General features: G+C 47.3%; 1 protein-coding gene across 1 annotated transcript; it reads right to left on the bottom strand.

Annotated features, from left to right (window-relative positions):
* Positions 1 to 836: 836 nt before the first annotated feature.
* IFT22 (intraflagellar transport 22) lies at positions 837 to 6,124 on the bottom strand. The gene is made up of 5 exons (XM_080941268.1): positions 6,025 to 6,124; positions 3,045 to 3,121; positions 2,826 to 2,915; positions 2,375 to 2,577; positions 837 to 1,383 (listed from the first exon to the last, which is right to left on the bottom strand). The coding sequence occupies exons 1-5, from the start codon at positions 6,061 to 6,063 to the stop codon at positions 1,235 to 1,237; spliced, it is 558 nt and encodes a 185-aa protein (XP_080797394.1). The 5' UTR covers positions 6,064 to 6,124; the 3' UTR covers positions 837 to 1,234.
* Between the last annotated feature and the right edge of the window lie 13,616 nt (positions 6,125 to 19,740).

The raw sequence follows: 19,740 nt of genomic DNA on the forward strand, positions 1-19,740 counted from the left end.
TGAGTGGGGTTCTAAGCACATGGAGCCACACAACTCGGCCTACTCCTTTGCTACATAAAAAAAAAAAAAAAAAAAAAAGACTGATTTATGTTTATTTCTATATGTGTGTTGTGTGAATGAGATGTCCCTCACAGCCTGGGGCTCCCGATTGATGGCATAGTTTAGTAGGTTTAGGAGGTGTGGCCTTGTTTGAAGAATTATGTCAGCAGCAGTGGGCTTTGGGTGTTCAAGACTAATGACTTTCCCTGTTTGCTCTCTCTGGCTTGTCTGTAGTTTGGTAAGAGCCTCGGTTTCCTGTTCCTGCTGCCACACCTGTTGGTTGCTGCCCCGTCTCCCTATCTTGATGGACTCTACCTCTCTGAAACTGGAAGCCGAATAAAGTCTTCTGTGAGCTGCCTTGTCATGGTGATTTTTCACAGGCCCAGAAAAGTGTCAGTCTGTGTGAGCATATGCAGTATGTGGGGAGGTACCCCAGGGACCAGAGGAAGGCTTTGGATCTCCTGGGCCTAGAGTCACAATCACAGCTGCCCAGTGTGGGTGCTGGGATCTGAACTCAGGACTTCAGCATGAGCAACAAGTGCTCTTGTCCACAGATGCACCTTTCCACTCTATACTGTGTGTGTCTGTGTGTTGTGGGGGTGCCATGTTACCAGTGGAGATCAGAGGACTACTCTGTGGGGTCAGATCTCTCCTTCCACCTTTAAGTGGGTTCTGGGGATTGAACTTGGGTTGTCAGGCTTGTGAGCAAGCGAGTCAACTCACTGTCCCCATTATTCTTTGACAGCAAAGCCAGAAAGCAGCAGCTCTACCACATGTTCCCTTTCTGCTCTTGGGGACACCAGAGATCAGATCATCTCTCTGCTTTGGGCCACTTCCTCCCATTAATCACCAGTACACAGCTCAACCTGAAAATACAGTACCAGGGCTGTCGGAGGACATGTTTATGCAGGACAGCCGAGACAGGCAAGCAGGGCAGCTTCTGGAGAAGGGATGGATGAGATATGGGCTCCCTAGTAGCCCAGGCTGGCCTTGAACTCTTAAACCCTCCTCCTACCTCAGTCTCTCAGGAACTGGGATCACAGGTGTGTACCACCATGCCTGACTCTTCTGGAACCTTCTAGCAGATAAGGAACACTTCCTGCAGCCATAGGAGAAGGGCGTGTCAGCAGCTGGGTGGGATGTCGGCTCTGCCTGGGGAAGTCAGCGTCCTTTGGGAGTTGGCGGCACAGGGACACTAGGTGATGATGAGCATCTCCTCACGGTCTCTGCTCTCCGACATGGAGTTGATGATGCTTTTTAAATACTTGATGAATTCCACCCGGACCTCCTCAGGGTCTTCCTCCAGATTTGAGTGCACCAGCTTCAACTTATTCAAGGGCGGAGCTTCAAAGGGGAAATGAGGCTAATTAGGCTTGAAGGCTGAGCAAAGAACACTTTCTAGCACCACCTTCCTGCGTCCCCTCTCTCCTTCCCTTGCAGGTCTGGCAGCGTATCCCAAGCAAGCCTAGAACTCTCAGTCCTCCTGCTTAGTCTCTCCAGTGCTGAGGTTAGAGGCAAGCACTAGCACACACAGTGGTGTGCTGAACATCTCAAGTCTTAACCTGCCTGACAAAATGGTTTTAAGAAACTGTCCCTTAGCTGGGTGGTGGTGGCGCATACCTTTAATCCCAGTGATCAGGAAGAAGAGGCAGGTGGATCTCTGAGTTTGAGGGCAGCCTAGTCTACAAAGCAAGTTCCCTGTCTCAGAAAAGAAACAAAACAAAACAAAACAAAAAAAAAAAAAAAAAAACAAACAAACAAACAAAAAAACCCTGCCCCTTTGCCTTTGGAAAGATATGAAAGCAGATATCTTTGTATTAGCAGGTCCTTGTATTTGGCTTTTGTTTGTGTGGTGCTAGAGGAGGAGCCCAAAGCTGGTGCATAATAGACAAGTGCTCTGTCACAGAGCTGTACCCAGCCCCTCACTGGGGGATTCTAGGCAGGGGCTCTACCACTGAGCCACGCCCCCAGCCCCTCACTAGGGAATTCTAGAAAAGCACCTTATTGTTAATTCATGCCTCTATGAAAACCTGTACCCAAGAGGTATATATACATGCATTCAGGCAGGCACACAAACATAAGTTAAAAACAAAAACCCAAGGTGAATGGCTTTCCTGAGAACGACATTTAAGATTGATTTGTTGTCTCTAAATACATGTGAACCTATGCTTGTGCAGTGCACACTCGCACATGCACTTGCACGCACGCACGCTTGCACGAGCACACACACACACACACAGAGAGAGAGAGAGAGAGAGAGAGAGAGAGAGAGAGAGATACACCAAGCTTCAAACACTGAAGACAAAAGCAGGAAAAGAAAGTCCAGGGTGCTTACACAAAGCCAGGTTGCCCTTGTCTCCTCCAGAGCCCGGTTTGTGGTGGGCCACAAGCATGCAGTGACTGTCTTGGAGGAACTGTTGCTGGACAAAGCAGGAATACCACATTTCAATTTCCTTTAGGTGGCTTGGGATATCAGCGTTGAAGACGATCACCACTCCATGAGCATCCTTCATCAGGGCTGGCCAGCAGGACTCAAACCTAACATGTGGAAGGAAGTCAGGAGAGAGCTGTAGGGCATCCTCACTTCTCAATGTTCATTATTACTTGTTGTTGTTGTTATAGCATTGGGGACTTCACATATGCAGTGCAAGTGCTGTAACACTGAGCCACGCCCCCAGCCCCTCACTGGGGATCCCAGGCAGGGGCTCTACCGCTGAGCTACCCAACCCTGACCCTGCTTTTCATCAGTCACCTGTCGAAGCAGAGCTGTGTTAAAGGGAACTTACTTAGAGTCGCCACCACAGTCCCAGAGCTCGAATTCACAGCCTGTGCCTTTGTTGTTGCTGGTGACATGTGGGTTCTCAAACTCTAGGATCCTGCAAACACAAACAGCACAGCAGGCACCATGATTAGGAAGTGGCTTCCAGAATATGCACAGCACCCAAGGGAGGGAACGAATGACACTTCACGGCTGCTTCAGAGACTCACAGGTGGGACAGGCTCACCTCACACCTTGGGTTGGGTTATATTCAGTGATGTCCGAAGATTCTGTCAGAAAGTTGGCCAGCACTGTTTTGCCGCTCTGAAAAAGCAAGAGCAACCAGAGCTGAGAGAGAAGCCACATAGGAGGCCTCACCTGCCGTGCATGCTGGCACACACCTGTAGGCCTAGCACATGGGTGGCTAGGTTGTAAGAAGGTGCGTTCCAGGCTAGCCTGGACTGTAGGTGAGATACTGGCTATATGGCTGCTTGAGATCTGGAGGACAGGGAGCTCGCTCTGTCTGGAGCTGTCTTGCCCTAGCACAGTGGGCACAGCTTGGACTGGGACCCAGCATGACTTTCCTTACAGCCCGGCTGGTACTCAATTTATTAGAGAACAGAAAAGCAGAAACCAAACACTCCAGGTAAGTGTGCGTCCCACCAGCCCGCCCCTGCTTCTCTCCAAACAGTCTGTTCCGGATAAGAGGTCATGAAGAGGATCAAGGTCAACGCTGAGACCCAGGTTTTTGGACTCTTGGCTGGCTGGGTCACAAGTCAGCAACCTACTTCTCCTTACATATTACGTTAGTAATCACCTTTCCTATAAAAAGTCAGCAGGACCATGAGACAGCCTTCCTGAGCCCTCTACTCAAACCAGGTTTCTACTCATTCATCATCCATCTGTCCACCCACCCATCCATCTGTCCACCCTCCCACCCATATATCTACTCAACGACTCCCATCCATTCATCACCATCTTCCTTTTCCCATCTTCTACTCACTCACCCATCCATCCTCCCATCCACCCATTCCCTCCTCAGAGCTATGATCTGCTTTCCAGATCTTCCCTATGTGTTTGCACCATCCCATATATGCCTGAATATAAAACAAAGAAGTCAATCTCTTAAACTTGAGTGAACCCTGGCAAAACTCTACAGGATAGGAGAAAGGGATGAGGTGTAGGTGAAAGAAAAGGAGGGGAAGTGGTGGAGAGGTTGAGAAGAGGCAGGAGGATCAGGAGTTCAAGGTCATTCTAAGCTATGTGAGATCCCATTTCAAAAAAAAAAAAAAAAAAAAAACCCACACCGCCAAGAGACCAAAGACAAAGCACAGAACTCTCAGTAATTACACAGTGTCCTCTAAGCTGCTTGCTTTGAGGTAAGGACTTGTTACATAGCTCAGGCTGGGCACCAGTTGTCACTCTTCCTGCCTCAGCCTTGAAAATGAGGAAATTATCTGTGTACCACCAACCCTAGATTTGTAACATAATCTGCAAACTTTCTCTAAACTACAACCATGCTCTCCATTTGACTTAATTTTATTTTATACAAGGTTTCACTATGTAGCCCTGGCTGGCCTGTAACTCACTCTGTAAATCAGGCTGACCCTCAATCCAGATTTACCCGTGTCTGCCTCCTCAGTGCTGGAACTAAAGGCACGCGCCATACGTGTAGTCTGTGGTTTCGGTGCATGTTGAGTGCCTGATCCCACAGAGGCGTGCGGTCTCCTGGCACTGGACCCTATAGGCAGTTGGACCAGCTGGCACGGGTGCTGGCAACCAAATTCGGATCTCTCGTGGAGAGCAGTATGTGTTCTTAATCACCAAGTCATCTTTCCAGGCCCTCCTTTCTTTTAAACCTTCTTCTCCCCTGCCCCAGGCCAGCCTCAAAACCACCACGTGGCCCAGACTGGCCTCAAATTTGTGGCAACCGTCCTGTCTTAGTGTCTTGTATGCTGAGGAGAGACAGGCCTGCAGAGGCATGCATGGCTCAATTTGCTTCTGTGCATGGTTTGCAACTTCCCTAGCTCAAGATTAGATTTTCTTTTTTTCCTTTGACAAGCTTCATGTATCCCAGGCTGGCTTCAGACTTGTTACTGTTGCCAGGGGGTGTGGCCTTGAACTGTCAATCATCCTGCCTCTACCTTCCAAACACCGAAACTGAGGCATGTGCCACCATGAAGGTTTGACATGGTTAAGAAGATTGAACCCAGGGATCCCTGTATACTAAACAAACATTCTATTATCCAGCTCCATGCCCAGCCTCCCAATTTAAGATTAAAAATATATCTCTCCCATACAGTCACCTATGAACGCACAGTAGTTCTCAGGCTTGGTCCACGGGCCAATCACCTCAGATGAAGATTACGTTATTAAAACTTACCACGTGCAAAATCTGAATGCTTACATTCTTCCCTACTTACTCAGGAACCATAACTAGGGTGTTCAGGGCACGGTCACACGGCCTATATATAGTCCCAGTACTTGGGAGGCTGAAGTAGGTGGATCTTGACTTCAAGGCCAGCCCCAGCTGTGTAGTAAGACATTGTCACCAAATATCAAAACCTAACATAAGCTAACCTGAGCTGGGACCCAGGGATTTGAACTTTAACAAACCATTCAGGTGATTGACGAATTCATCTACTATTAGCTATCTATCTATCTGCCTAATTTTGTTATTTGAGACATCTCACACTGCAGCCCAGGCTGTCCCAGAACTCAATATGTAGCTCAGGCTGGCCTTAAACTTGTGATCATACTCCTCCCTCTGCCTTCTGAGTCCTGGTATGATTTCAGGCATGGGACGCTATGCCCAGCTTCCTTCTACAGTTAACTTAATTGCATGTTTAGTTTTGGTCCATCTGAACTTTAATCTGATGCATAGTGTAAATCACATACATAGTGATTTCCTCATATTAATATAATACCCACTTGCTCCAAGTCCCTACATTGAAAAAAAATCCCTACTTTTCTAATCCCATAGACATATTCCTTTTGCAGGGAAGGTCCGGAGGGGGAGTCATGAGGCAACCCCTCATTCCCGCTGGCCTTGAGATCCGGGTACCTCAATATTCTCCACTACATGGGGGCGGGGTGAACTGGATGAAGGCCTGGCCGACCCGCTGGTCACGGTAGCGCGAGCTGCCGCCCTCAGTGGGGTTGCTGGTACCAAGTTGCACCTCCCTGGAACAACCCCAGTTCTAGGGAGCCCCCGAACCCTGGTTCACCTCGCAGGGGCCCACGAAGAGGATCTTAGCCTTCAGCATCGCTGTCCGTTACCAAGAACCGGCGGAAGCCCACTGCCAAAGCGCGCTAAGCTCCCTGCCGCGTCCGCCAATATGAGCCACACGCTCTGATTGGCTGACCGGTTTCCACGGCGACCGGGAACAGCTGCGCAGAAGCCCAGGAAAGGCCTCAGTTCCGGGAGTCCGGCAACATGGGCCTAAGATGGAAGCTGAGGAGGACCAAAAGACAAAACTCAAAGCTGGGTCGGCTGACTGCATTCTGAGCATTCTAGAAGGGGTGGGAGAGTCAAGGTCTACTCTGCTTTATTTCTCCCGCTCTTCCTGAACGCTCCGTGGATTAAGGGATCTGCTAAACTTGGCTGGAAAACAGGACCGTGATTTTGTTTCCCGTTTATTTCCACAGGTGGATGCTACAGATTGAACTCAGGTGTTTATAAATTCTAGGCAGGCACTCTGCGGCCCCAGTCCAACTCGCTCTGGCAGGCCTGCTGGCCTCAAACTCAGATATCCACCTGCCTCTGCCTCCCAACTTTAATACCATTAAAGGCACGTGCACCACTCTCGACCTCCAACTTTTTCTTTTCAATTTTAAAGGTTACATCTAATCTGTTGTCTGTCTGTGCATTTGCCGTGGCGCCCATGTGAAATTCAGAGAACAAGCCACAGGATTCAGTTCTCTCCTCTCACCATAAAGGGCTTCGGATCCACTTCTGGCTTGGTGGTACAGGCCTTCACCCCACGAACCACTTTCCGGTCCTGTCATTATTTTGATGCTGAGATTGTTCTTGGCCGTGGGGAGCTTCTTCAAGCCAGCGTCTGCGTTCTTTTTGACATTTCTGTAATTCTCTGAGTTTTTTTTTTATATATATATTTTTAAAAAGTGTGCGCTCAAGCACACTCATGCGTGTATACAAAAGTGCAGGTGGTGTGGAAGCCAGAAGGAAGTGCCCTGGAGCTAGAGGTTAGTTGCCCAAAATGGGTGCTGGAAATCTAATTCAGGTTTTTTCCAAGAGCAGTAAGTGCTTTTAACCATTAAGCCATCTCTCCAGCCTCATCTTTCATACTTTTTTTTATCACTATGATATTAGTCGCAGGTGGTTAATTTTATTGTTCTGGCTCCACAGTGGTGAGGTTTTGCATACATTCTTTTGCATTCATTGAAAAAAAAACATAAAAGTTTTAAAAAAACAAGAGAGACCCCCCCCCGAAAAGTTATTTCTTTATACAACCTGGAAAATTTGAAGGGAATTTTGTGCTCTTGACCTCTGACTTTGGGCATGAAACACACTTAGGTCACTGGCCTGAGTTTTAGGAGGAGCTGGTGTCAGAGATGGGACTGCTTGGCTCCTTTCCCACCCCCAAGTTTCCTTTTTAGATGAGAGGCAAACTATAGAGTGTTTCCCCTTGCTGGGTATATTCCTATAGAGTCATATGTGTGTGTGTGTGTGTGTGTGTATACACATATGCTTGTTGCTTGTTTCTCTGTGCTCCTGTGGAGGACAGAGGTTGGCTTTGTATATCTCCCTATCACTCGTGTGTGTGTGTGTGTGTGTGTGTGTGTGTGTGTGTGTGTGTGTGCAAGTGTGTACACACATTTGTCTCTCTGCTCCACCATCACCACCTTCTTCGTCCTAGATAAGCCTCTTATTGTACCCAGAGCTCACAGTTAGCTAGATTGTCATCTCCCTAGGATCCCATTGCCTCTCCCCCCTCCAGTGCTGCCACTAGGCTTTTATGTGGATGCCAGGGATTCGAACTCAGATCCTCATGCTTCTACACCAACCTCCTCAATCTCTAAAGTCGAATTTTCATTTGCGCCTATGCTGGTACTCAGAGATAAAGTGTGTGGTTTGACTTTAAGGAACACAAAGGAGTCTGTGTCTAAGTTGATAGCAGTAAGGAAGCTGGAGGCACAGGCTTTGTCTACTACTCCAGCTCCCTCCCTCCCTTCTTTCTGTGTGTGTGTTCATGAATGTGTATGCACCTTTGTGTATGCGTGTGCCCATGACTATACATATACATGTACGTTTGTGAGCATGCATGTATACAGTGTACAGAGCCAGGGGTATGTCTTCTATCACGCTCCGCCTCCCCCACCCCCAAGATATTTTATTTATTTATTTATTTATTTATTTATTTATTTTTTATGGGTGTCTTGCCTGCACGTATGTCTGAATATCATTTGTGTGCAGTACCTGAGGAGACCAGAAGAGGTCAGCAGATTGCCCTGGGAACTGAAATTACAGCTAGTTTGTGGACTGCCATTCAGGCTCTGGGAATTAAAAATAAAATATATGGTGGAGGAGTTGGAGAGATGGACCCACAGTTAAGAACGCTTGCTGCTTTTGCAGAGGACCACATATTGGTTCCAAATGTGGTTTTCTATCGCCTGGAATCCCAACTTCAGAGGAATCGACACCCTCTTCTGTCCTCAGGTGCCAGCACCCATGTGCATGCGTGTGTCTTAGTTTGCTTTTCTTTTTTACGGGTGGGTTTGGGGGAGAAGGTTTGAGACAGGGTTTCTCTGTGTAGCCCAGGTCATCCTGGAACTCTGTAGACCAGTCTGGCCTCAGATTCAGAGATCCACCTGCCTCTGCCTCTTGGATGCTGGAATTAAAGTTTCTATAGTTGTGATAAAACCTGGGTCAAAATTAAGGTGGCGTACGAAAGGGATTATTTTAGCTCACAGGTTCTGTGTATCATTGCTGGAACTCAAGGCAGGAACCCGAAGGCAGGGACGGAGACCAGAGACTGTGGCAGAGCGGGCTGCCTTGATACCTTTGTTTGCTCAGCTACTTTTAATTGTATGGCTCAGGCCCACCTGCCTAGGGAGCGCGGCATCCACAGTGGACTGGGCTCACAACCATCTGTAATGGGATCTGAGGCCCTCTTCTGGTGTGTGTCTGAAGACAGTGGCAGTGTACTCACGTAAAATAAAATAGAAAAATACTAAAAAACAAAACAAACAAAAAACAATTGGGGACAAAGACCTTTAGCATTTGGACACGCAGATTCCTGATTAAATCAAAGCATCAGAAGCAATCTCCAGCACAGTGCTTAGGCAAGCCCCTCACAGGCATGGCTACAGGTCAGTCTGATCTGGGCAATTCGACAGCTGAGGGTCCCCTTCTCCGGGTGTTCTAGTTTGTATTAAGTGGTCAAAAACTAACCAAGGCGACCCAGAGGCTGGTGTCCCCGAGGTGGGAGGAGCCCGAGAGGGTAACGGTCTGCATACAGGACAGCCTCTGTTATCTGCAGAGTCAGAGTTTCTCTTATCCGTACCCTGAAATCACCGAGGGCTTTGTCACTAAGCGGTGGCGCTGCTTTCCTGAGAGGTGGTTCCCATTTCCTTACCCTTGGAGAAGACCTCTAAACAGAACACAGATTTTACGGGAACTTTCCCATCTTTACCAACTTCCGTTTCCAAAAGACGCCTCCTTGGACAAGTGCTTCCTGGTCCAACCGGAAGCCGTGGTGGGTAGAAAGATGCGTAAGCTGCACAACCTGTTTACCCTTGGCGGCGGGGAAGCCATGTTGCAGCACATCCCTCCCTCCCAGTGCCGAAGACACTGTCAGTCCCTGGCCCTGCAGATAGCGTCTGGGGATGTTGGTGCCGGTGCAGCTCACTGGAGGGTCCGCATCAGAGCCAGAAGGGTCCAGCCTTTGGTCATCTGCGATGGAGCCACTCTCAGAATTGTGGGAAACTACTGCTTGGGGACCTGAAATCCAGGCTGAAAAGAGTGCGGAGTGGTGAATAAAAACAATGAAACACTTTACAAAAAAACAACAAACTAACCAAGGCAGGCACACACACACACACACACACACACACACACACACACGCACACGCACGCATGCACACACGCACACACCAAGACAAAATTGGAAAAATCAATTCCAGTTCGTTGAAGGGTTTCATTTATGTTTATTACACAATAGGTACTTAATACAAATTAATTCGTTTTTCTCTTACAGCACATACCAATGCAGAAACCCCTCACAATATATTCATTGACTCCAAATACTTTTTAAAAAAAATTAATTAAAAAAACTAATATACTAGAACCCTATCTGCATATATGTCTACATGCCAGAAGATCCCATTACAGATGGTTGTGAGCCACCATGTGGTTGCTGGGATTTGAACTCAGGACCTCTGGAAGAACAGCTCTTAACCACTGAGCCATCTCTTCAGCCCCCAACTCCAGGGTTTTAAAAATGTGTGTGTGTGTGTGTACTTGTGTGTTTGTGCACATGAGTGCAGATGCCTCTGGAGGTCAGAAGAGGGTGTCAGAGCTTCTGGGGATTACGAGCAATTGTGAGGTGCGTGTGGTGGGTTCTGGGAACTGAACTCAGGTCCTCTGCAAGAGCAGCCAGTGCTTGTACCTGCTGATCCACCTCTCCAGCCCTACACATCCACTGGCCCTTTCTATAAATACTGAAGTTAATGAAAATGAATGTTACTTTAGTCTTGCCAAGGCATTTTGGTTTTCATTTCCAGTTGAGAGAATTGAAAAGGTGAAGTGCTTTACTTTTTCTTGGCTATGTACGCTATTTAAATTTGGGATTATTATTATCATCGTAAATTATTAAAATCCCTTAAGATTTTCATTTTATTCAGATGAGGTTGACTTCCAATGTGTGGTACATGGCTTGGTTCTCAGGGGCAGGGTGACATCAGCAGAGGCAAGGGCTGGAGGAGTTCAGCTCCATTTCCCCTCATTCTGTGTGATCAAAGCCATAAAAAGAAGGAAAGAAGTTTGACATATTTTAAATCTATGAATTGTTGAAGATTTAATATAACCACCAGTCATAAAATTCTGTCATTTGAGCTGACCCTTCATGATTCAAATGACGACACATAGTGTTTTTACAACCAAAGGGAAAAATTGTGGATTTCCGGTGACTTGTGAGAATAAGAATGGCCTTAAAGAACTTCTTTGTACTACATAGGTTTTCAACCTATTTGCTTCAGCTCCCAAAGATGGGAAAGGCCATGTAATGGTTTGTAACCTAGTTCTGTTTCATTCTCTATAACTATTTATCATCCTTTAAAAATAAAAGAAAGTGGTGGTAGCTGGGGGCGTGGCTCAGTGGTAGAGCCCCTGCCTAGAATCCTCCAGTGAGGGGTTAGGCAGATGTCTCAATGGAAGAGCATCTGTTCTACCACTGAGCCACGTCCCTAGCCCCTCACTGGGGGATTCTAGGATGTGCTTTATACCTCTGCTATACTCCTTTCCGTTTAAATTAATTAATTCATCTTAAGACAGGGTCTCACTATGTAATTTTGAGTGTCATATGACTTGGAACTATGTAGACAAGGCTAGCCTTGAACTCACAGAGATTCACTTGCTTCCCTGTGCCACCATACCTGTCTTCACTTTTTATTTAAAGACAGTATCTCTCTAAGTTGCCCGACTAGCTCTGACCTCACCCTACATATAGCCCAGGCTGGCCCTGAGGTGTTTTGTTTTCTTGTTGTTGCTTTTGTTTTTCAAGGCAGGGAGGGTTCCTATGTGTAACAGCCCTGGATGTCCTGAAACTTGTCCCATAGACCATGATGACCTCAAACTCAGAGATTCACCTGCTTCTGCCTCCTGAGTGCTGGGATCAAAGGCACTCACCATTGCACCACCTGACCCAGATCAATGTCCTCTCACGCCTCGCCCTCATTTAGATATTGATTGGCTGGGCAAGATAGCTTGTCAGGCAAAGTCACCAAGTCTGATGAGTTCAAGTCCCAGAACGCAGATAATAAAACAAGAGAACTGATTCCTGGAAGTTGTCCTCTGACCTCCACAGGAGCACACCCTCATTCACATACACACATGCAGAATGATACTTTTAAATGAAGTAAAATATTTTAAATATAGAACCCGTGCAGTTTTGTGATTAATAGTATTACATTGAATTTACTTGTGTACATGTGTTTGTGTACACTGTGGTACTTGTGTGGTGAGAGAACACTCTGCAGGGATCGGTTTCCATATAGAGTCTAGGAATCCAGCTGAGGTTGTCAAGGTTAGCATCTTTACCCCCTGAGCCATCTCATTGGCTCCTTGTTTCCGTTCCCAACCAGGCCACTCCCCTTGTCTTTCTACTGGATGTTGTTAAATCCTGATCTGAGGACTTTTTCTAAGTGTATCTGTTGCTTTTAATTATCTGCTACTTGCTACAAAGTATCTTCCCTGTATCTCTTTTCACCTTTCATAAGGACAGAGTCACACTTCATAGCCCTGGTTGGGCTGGACCCTGCTCCATAGGCTGGCCTGGAGTTCACAGAGATCACCTGCCTTGGCTTCTCCAGTGCTGAGATGAAAGGTGTGCACCACTATCTCTCACTCAAAGTCACGTGTTGAAAATTACACACAGAGCGGCATTTCATGGACCAGTGCGTGGATGAAATCACTAAAAGAAAGTTTCTGTTCCTTATCAGCTGGGCTAAAGGAAAACATGCTTGGGTGGGGGCTGGGATCAGTGGGGAATAGGGCTGGGTGGTTTTGTTGGTTCCTGGAGGAGAGAGTTTGTGGGAAATGATTCCTTTCCCACGCAAAGGCATCCAACCACCTGAACAGACCGATTCATCAGCCTTAATCTCTGAGAAGCCCCTGGGAACCAACCCAAGCACGCTGGTGCTTCCTGCTTCCGGAATCCCTATCTTCAAAGCCTTTGTCCCCGCTATCTGGTCAATGTTCACAGTGGGGTTTGGACAGGAGACAGGTTGTTCATGCCTGAGGCACATGGTAAAGGAAAGTCAAGCAAGAGGCCGGGTTTCCTGGCCTATGGCTTTGCTTCAATGGTGGCTCCTGGGAAAGAGTCCTTAATAGGTTCTGATCACTCCTTTCTCAAGCCCCTGTGAAGAGCCTAGTGGAAGCTTAAGGCCTCTGGTCTGCAAACCAAAGGTATCCATCTTCAGCTCTGGGCCTTTTCATTGTTTCTACTTTATTGTTCTGTTTTTTTTTTTCTCTATTCTATTTGATTTCTATTCTTTTCTAATTCTGCTGTATTCCTTGTTTTGTTGTTGATCGATTTATTTATTAATTTTGACTGAGACAGCCCTGGATACCCTGAAACTTGCTCTGTAGATCAGTCTAGCCTCAAACTCAGAGATCTTCCTGCCTCTGCCTCCTGAGTGCTGGGATTAAAGTTGTGCATCCAAATACTCAGCTTCTTCTTATTTATTAAATTTCTATTACTTATCTGTGTGAGTGTTGCACAGACACAGGCACGAGGCACACACATGTGAAAGCCGTGTCATGCACATCCTGTTCAGGCAGCAAGTTTCAAGTGTCCTTCGTTACCCATCTTCCTGGCCTCAAATTCACTGCATGGCTAAGAGTGACTTTGGACCCCTGTTGCTCTTGTCAACACCTCCCAAAGTGCTGGGGTTCCAGGAGTGCACCACTACACCTGGTTTATGCAATTCCAGTGATAGAACCCGGGGTTTCCTGCATGGCAGGCAGGCATTGTACCAGATGAGCCACAGCCCCGGACCCTGTTTTTGTTTCTTCTAAATGCTAGACTTCCGGAAGTGCAAGTCCCGTCAGAGCTTTTGTAAACCCGGGCTAGTAATCTGTGTGTCATAGACAGTTATGAACAGAGAATAGGACAACACGTATAGGCCAGCAATAGGGCTCAGTGAGTAAAGGCACTTGCTGCCAAGCCTGGTGACCTGAGTTCAGTCCTCGGGCGGAGAAAGCTGACTGACTCTGGAAAATTGTCTTCTGACCCACACCCCCCTCACACACACACATGCACACTCGTGCAAATAAAGTTAAAAATGTAAAAAAGTACACAGTGTGTACCAAGTGGCTTCACACACAGACAGACATGAATTCATATTCACTCAGGAAAAATGGCTGCGAGCCAAAAAAGCAAAACAAAATAGGGCAAAAACAAGCAGTGGCAGCAGTAGGAAAGCTTTGTCCACAACTGGAGTGTTGGTTGCCCCAATGGCTAGCGCTGAGGCACTGATAGCCCATCAACATTAGATTTGTTTGGTGGTGGGAGTCCCTCCCTCTGTCTGCCCCCCTCATCTCTCTTCCTGTTTGTGTGTCTGTGTGAATGCAGGGGAACCAGTCTGTGCTGGTGTGTGTGTGTGTGTGTGTCTTTTACTGTCTATTGTAACACTAAGTGTGGCCCCTAAGACCCAGAGTCTGCGTGTTGTCCCTGTGGCCCTGCCCCGTGTTAATCTGATTGGTAATAAAGATGCCAACAGCCAGTAGCTGGGTAGAAGAGACATACTTGGGATTTAGGTTTCCCCGGACTTGGGGTTGGAGGGGAGAAGAACCTGCAGGAGAGGAGGAAGGAGAAGCTACCATAGGTTAAAGGTCAAGGGAGCTTGGCCCTGAGGGCTGGCCAGTGCGAGTTAAGAGCAGCCCAAATGAGACATAGGAAGTAATGCCTCAGGGTTCTCCATAGGAGGCGACTGGTCTGCCTCTCTATCTTCTTTAGGAACCAGCTACCTTGTTTTTTTTTCCTTGCTGGGACTTGGGCTTTAGTGCTTTGTCTAAGCTGTACAGCCCCAGCCAGCCTCAGGGATCCACACAACTCTGCCCCCTCAGCTCTGGAACTACAGGGATGTAACACCAAGCCCGGATTCACACTGTGTGGGTATCACTCTCAGGTCTCAGATCCTTATCTCTCTACAAACTGCTCCATCTCCCAGGATTGTTTCTGGCTTTTGAGACAGGGTCACTGGAAATAACCCTGGCTGGCTTTGAACTCACGATCTCCCGGCCTCAGGGTACCGCCACTCCAATGTTTGGTTTCTTTTCTCCTTTGCCTGTTTCCTTTATTTTTTATTTATGTATCTGTATGTGTCTGTGTCTGTTCACGTGAGTGCAAATGCCTCTGGCACTCAAAACCAAAGGGGACCTTGGATCCCTTGGAGCTGGGGTTCAGGTGTTTTTGAGGTGCCAAGAACAGAACTCCAGTCCCCTAGAAATGCAGCAAGCGCTCTTAACTGCTGAGCCATCTCTCCAGCTCTAGATACCTCGAACTCTTAGCTCCACTCATGGGACCAAGCTCTCTCTCTTCTTTTTTACAGATGTATTTATTCATTCATGTATTTCTGATTATGCACATGTGTGGAGGCATGAGCATATGTGTTTGCACTCAGAGACTAGCAGAGGGTGTTGGAGGTTTTCCTCTGTTGTAACTCTGTATCTACCCCTCTGAGGTACGGGGTCTCACTAAACCTGGGGCTTTTATTTTCTCTCCTACACTGAAAGCCGCCAAGCTTCAGCTATCACCACCCACCTCAGAGCTTGGGTTCTACGTCTGGGTTCTAGGCTTGGGCAGGACGCAGGACTCGTTTAACGAGGGTTGGAGTTTGAACTTCAGTCCCCCATGACTGCGCAGCAAGCTCTCTTAGCCAACCAGGCCTCCATACTTGAGGTTTTTAAGAAAAGATTTTAAAAATCATTTTTGAATCATTTGTGTCTCTGTGTTATCTGAACAAGTGCAGGTACACAGGAAGGCCACAAGAGGGCGTCCTATCCCCCCTCCTACCCCGCCCCCCAAATCCGGAGTCACCTGACAAGGCGCGGGGAACTGAACTCCCATCCTCTGCAAGAGCAGTATGCACGGTTTACCACCAAGCCTTCTCTCTAGCCATTCCGCATTCGATTTTTATAAATGTGAACTTTTGGCCCAAGTCCATAATGGCATGTTGTTTGTATTCCCGGGCCAGTCTTTCTGTAGAAGAATAAAAAACCCCAAAAGAAAAGCATGTAGGATCGTTGTGAATTAGAAGCTTGGAAGAGCCAGGAAGTGGCTTGATTACGCTGTGTAGAACAATCAAACATAAACCAATTAACTAAATATGCTGCAAAGAGCTGGTTGCTCCAGGGAGGTTTCATATGTTAGGAGAGAATTTCTTTGAACATCCCCCATCTGCCCGTGGTCCAGCTGTAGGGTGGACAGGATGTAGAGTTCCAGGATTGTCAGACAGATCGTAATTCAAGGTATGCGCTCTTTTACATGGACATTGTAACCAGCGTGAAGTATGCAGAGACAGACCCCTCCCCCTGCGAAATGACCCCACTGGAAACCCACGTCCCCACCGTGTCTGCTGTCGGTCTGTTCTAAGAAAAGAGGCTTGGCAGATCGGGATCCCTAAGCGAAGACTTTCGAGGCCGTGAAAAGGACTCGTCAAATTGCTTTTGACAATGACCGTGAAAACAAGAGAAGTTAATTTGAACATGAGGAGCATGGGATAGACGAAGAGGCGCGGTTCTGGCCAGATGGCTTCAGGGCGACTCTTCGGTTCATATGGGACGCGTTATGGATCCAAGGAGAGGCTGGGATTCAAGCACTCCCTGGCCACCAGAGTGTGCACGCTGTGGCAGCCGAGGCCTCGTGCAGAACTATCCGTGTAACGGCCGTGAGAGCTGGAAAAGGTTTTGCATCTTCACCCGAGCTTTGAGCCTATCAGCTCGTTTAAAAGATTAAAAATAGTCAGGGGGAGTGGCGCACGCCTTTGATGCCAGCGCCCCGGATACAGAGGTAGGTGGATCCACAGGGGAAGTTCTAGGACAGTCAGGGCCGCACAGAGAAACTCCCTCCTGAAAACAAACAAACAAGCAAACATTGAAAACACCGATTTGTGTTCGTGTGTGGGTGAATGTACGTGTGCAAACAGTGTCTGTGTGGAGGTTAGAGGACAACTCGTAGGAACTGGTTTTCTCCTTCCTTCCGCCTGGGTCATGGGGAGTAAACAGGTCGGCAGGCTTGGCAGCAGGCACGTTACCCCACTGAGCCATTGTACTGACCCCTCGTCTAAGACTCTCAACAGTCTATGTAACAAGTATTGCTATGGTGGTGTATGTTTGTGTGGGTGTGGTGTACATACATGTATGTGCACGTTCACGGAGAGGCAAGGGAACAATCTCAGGCATTGTTCCTCAAGTGGCGTTTAAAGAATTCTCTTTACATTTATTCCTGTGTGTGTGTGTGTGTGTGTGTGTGTGTGCTTGTGTGTGTGTGTGTTTGTGTGTATACACACCATGGAGCACGTGTGGGGTGAGAGCACACGTGGAGGAGCTGCTTCCCTCCCTTCACCATCTGGGATCCAGTTTCTCAGGAACTGGGCATCAAGCTTGGTGACAAGGAAGCTCTACCCACTATGCTATTTTGCCAGTCCTCAACTTAAGTTTTCTTTTCTGGTTCTCTTTTTTTCTGTTCTTTCTTTCCTTCCTTCTTTCTTTTCTGTCTTTGTTTTTGTTTTGTTTTGTTTTGCTTTTTGAAACAGGGATCCACTCTGTAGACCAGGCTGGCCTGGAACTCACGGAGATCTGCCTGCCTGGACCTTCCACATGCTGGGATTAAAAATACAAGTGCCATCATGCCCAGCTTCTTCTAAAACAAACAAACAAACAAACAAAATAACAAATAAATAAATAAAATTCATATGGGTGTTTTGTCTGTCTGCATGTCTGTGGCATATGTGCAGAATCCTGAAGAAGGCATCAGATCCCCTGGAACTGTTGTCGCAGACGGCTATGAGCTGCCACGTGGGTGCCAGGAATCAAACCAGGGTCCTGTGGAAGAGCAATCAGTGCTCTAAGGAACAAAACCACAACCCAAAAAAAAAAATTTAACCACTGAGCCATCTCTCCAGTTCCACCAGGCTTCTTTTTAATATTATTATTGTTATTATGATGATGATGATGATCGTGTGAATTTGTGTGTGTGCGTGTGTGTGTGTGTGTGTGTGTGTGTGTGTGTGTGTGCCTGTGTATTTGCCACACGTGTATTGCCTCCTGTTGAGATCAGAGGATGGCTTAGTGGAGTCTCTCCTTCCAACTTTCAGTTTCTTCTAAGGCTTGATAGGGAACCATCTGGCTGTTTCTCATTCCTCTGATGGTGTCTCTTACTGACCTACAATTCTCACACAAGTGATGGTGGACGGTCAGCAAGTCCCAGGGATCTGTGTGTGTGTGTGTGTGTGTGTGTGTGTGTGTAGGTCAGAGGACAACTTTTGGGAGTCAGTTCTTCCCATCATCATGTAGTTTTGGGGGGCTTACACTCAGGTCGTCAGGCTTGCTAAGCACCTTCACCACCCGAACCGTCTTGATGGTCCAGATTTAAAACTGCACCACCAACGACTTCAGCCACATTCAGCCTCATTTTGTTTACGCACCACCAGCCTCTCTGTCTTTCTGGCGTTTCTTTCCCTTTGTTGTTGGTTTGAGACAGGGTCTCACAGAGCCAGGGGCCTGGCTCCTTCTGTATCCGTCTCCCAAGTGCTGGGCTAAGGTATGAACCACCACCATGTCCAGCTCCTCCATATTTTAGCATGAATTCCAGACACCATGCCGTTTCACCGCTAGCAACATGTGCTTCGCACAAACACGTGAGCACGGTGCGGTTTATCACACTTAGCAACACGGATAATGTTGTCATAATGTTGTTCAATATCAACCCTGCCCTCAAATTTCTCTGCCATCAAGATGCCTCCTGTTGATTTGTTCAAAATTAGGGTTATGAATGAAGGTTGCCTATTTGTGTTTGGATACCAGTGCACACATACCTATGTGTGCGTGCACATGCGAGTGTGACTGGTCACATGTGTGCCACGATGTACTCACCCTTCACCTTTTTGAGATGGGAGCCTTTGCTCGCTGCTCTGAATTCCACACCAGCTGGTCCATCAGCTTCCAGGGTTTCTCCTCCCATCTCTCCACCGGAGCCATTACAGGTTACAGATGTGGTGTACCGCAGAGCATCCAGCATGGGTTCTAAGGCTCATCTCTTTCGTGCTTGTGTGGCAGGGTGATTTACCCACTGCGCCATCCCCCCAGCCCCAGATGTTGTATTTTTAATGTCTCTCTGCTTCATTTAAAAAAAACCTTAAAAAGTTTTGCAATGATCTTTAGCTTTATAGAAAAGTCCTCTACCCTCACCTGGTTGTTCCCTGGAATTCAAATCTCACATAATCATGATGTATGTGTCAAAGTTAAGAGATCGTGACTGGGAGATGGCTCAGTGGCTAAGAGTACTCGGAGGACCTGGGTTCAATTCCCAGCAGCTCTGTCTGGAGGTTCACAACATCCGGAAACTCCAGGGGATCGAATACCCTCTTCTAGCTTCCAAAAATAGGACCCAATGTGTGATTCCTATTGCTTAGCTCTCCAGAGGGCTAGAGTTACAGTTTACCACACCATGTGCCTGTAGGAATGTTGTTAGGAAAATGTGATGGGACACCCCAACTCTGGTGACTTGCCACTCCTGTTCAATATAGCTCCATAGGTCCATAATCCATATGTACCTTCTTGCGTGGGTAGCCTAATGTGTTTGCGAGTGGCGTGTACACACACACACACAGACACACACACACACACACACGTTATAAAAAATAAGCCTTTTTTAAAAAAAAATAGAGGTTGTACAGGTCTGGAATGGTAGTGCACACTTATGATCCTGGCATCCAAGAAGTGGAGGAAAGAGGGTCTCCTCAAGGCCAGCCTTGGCTACATGGTAAGTAGGAGCCTAGCCTGAGCTAAATAAGACCCTGTCTCAGAAACACGTACAAAGCCTGAAGGGATGGAGTGGGGAACCTTCCACTAACGGAAGAAACTTAACTCTGAAAACCTTCTGATTAGTAATAAGAAAATGGACCACAAACACACAAAACAACCAAAAGAAAACCCACAAAGAATCGTCTAGAAGGCAGATGCGTGGAAGATTTGGTGG

This window comes from Micromys minutus (assembly GCF_963924665.1).
Source record: "Micromys minutus genome assembly, chromosome: 29".
NCBI classification, from domain to species: Eukaryota; Metazoa; Chordata; class Mammalia; order Rodentia; family Muridae; genus Micromys; species Micromys minutus.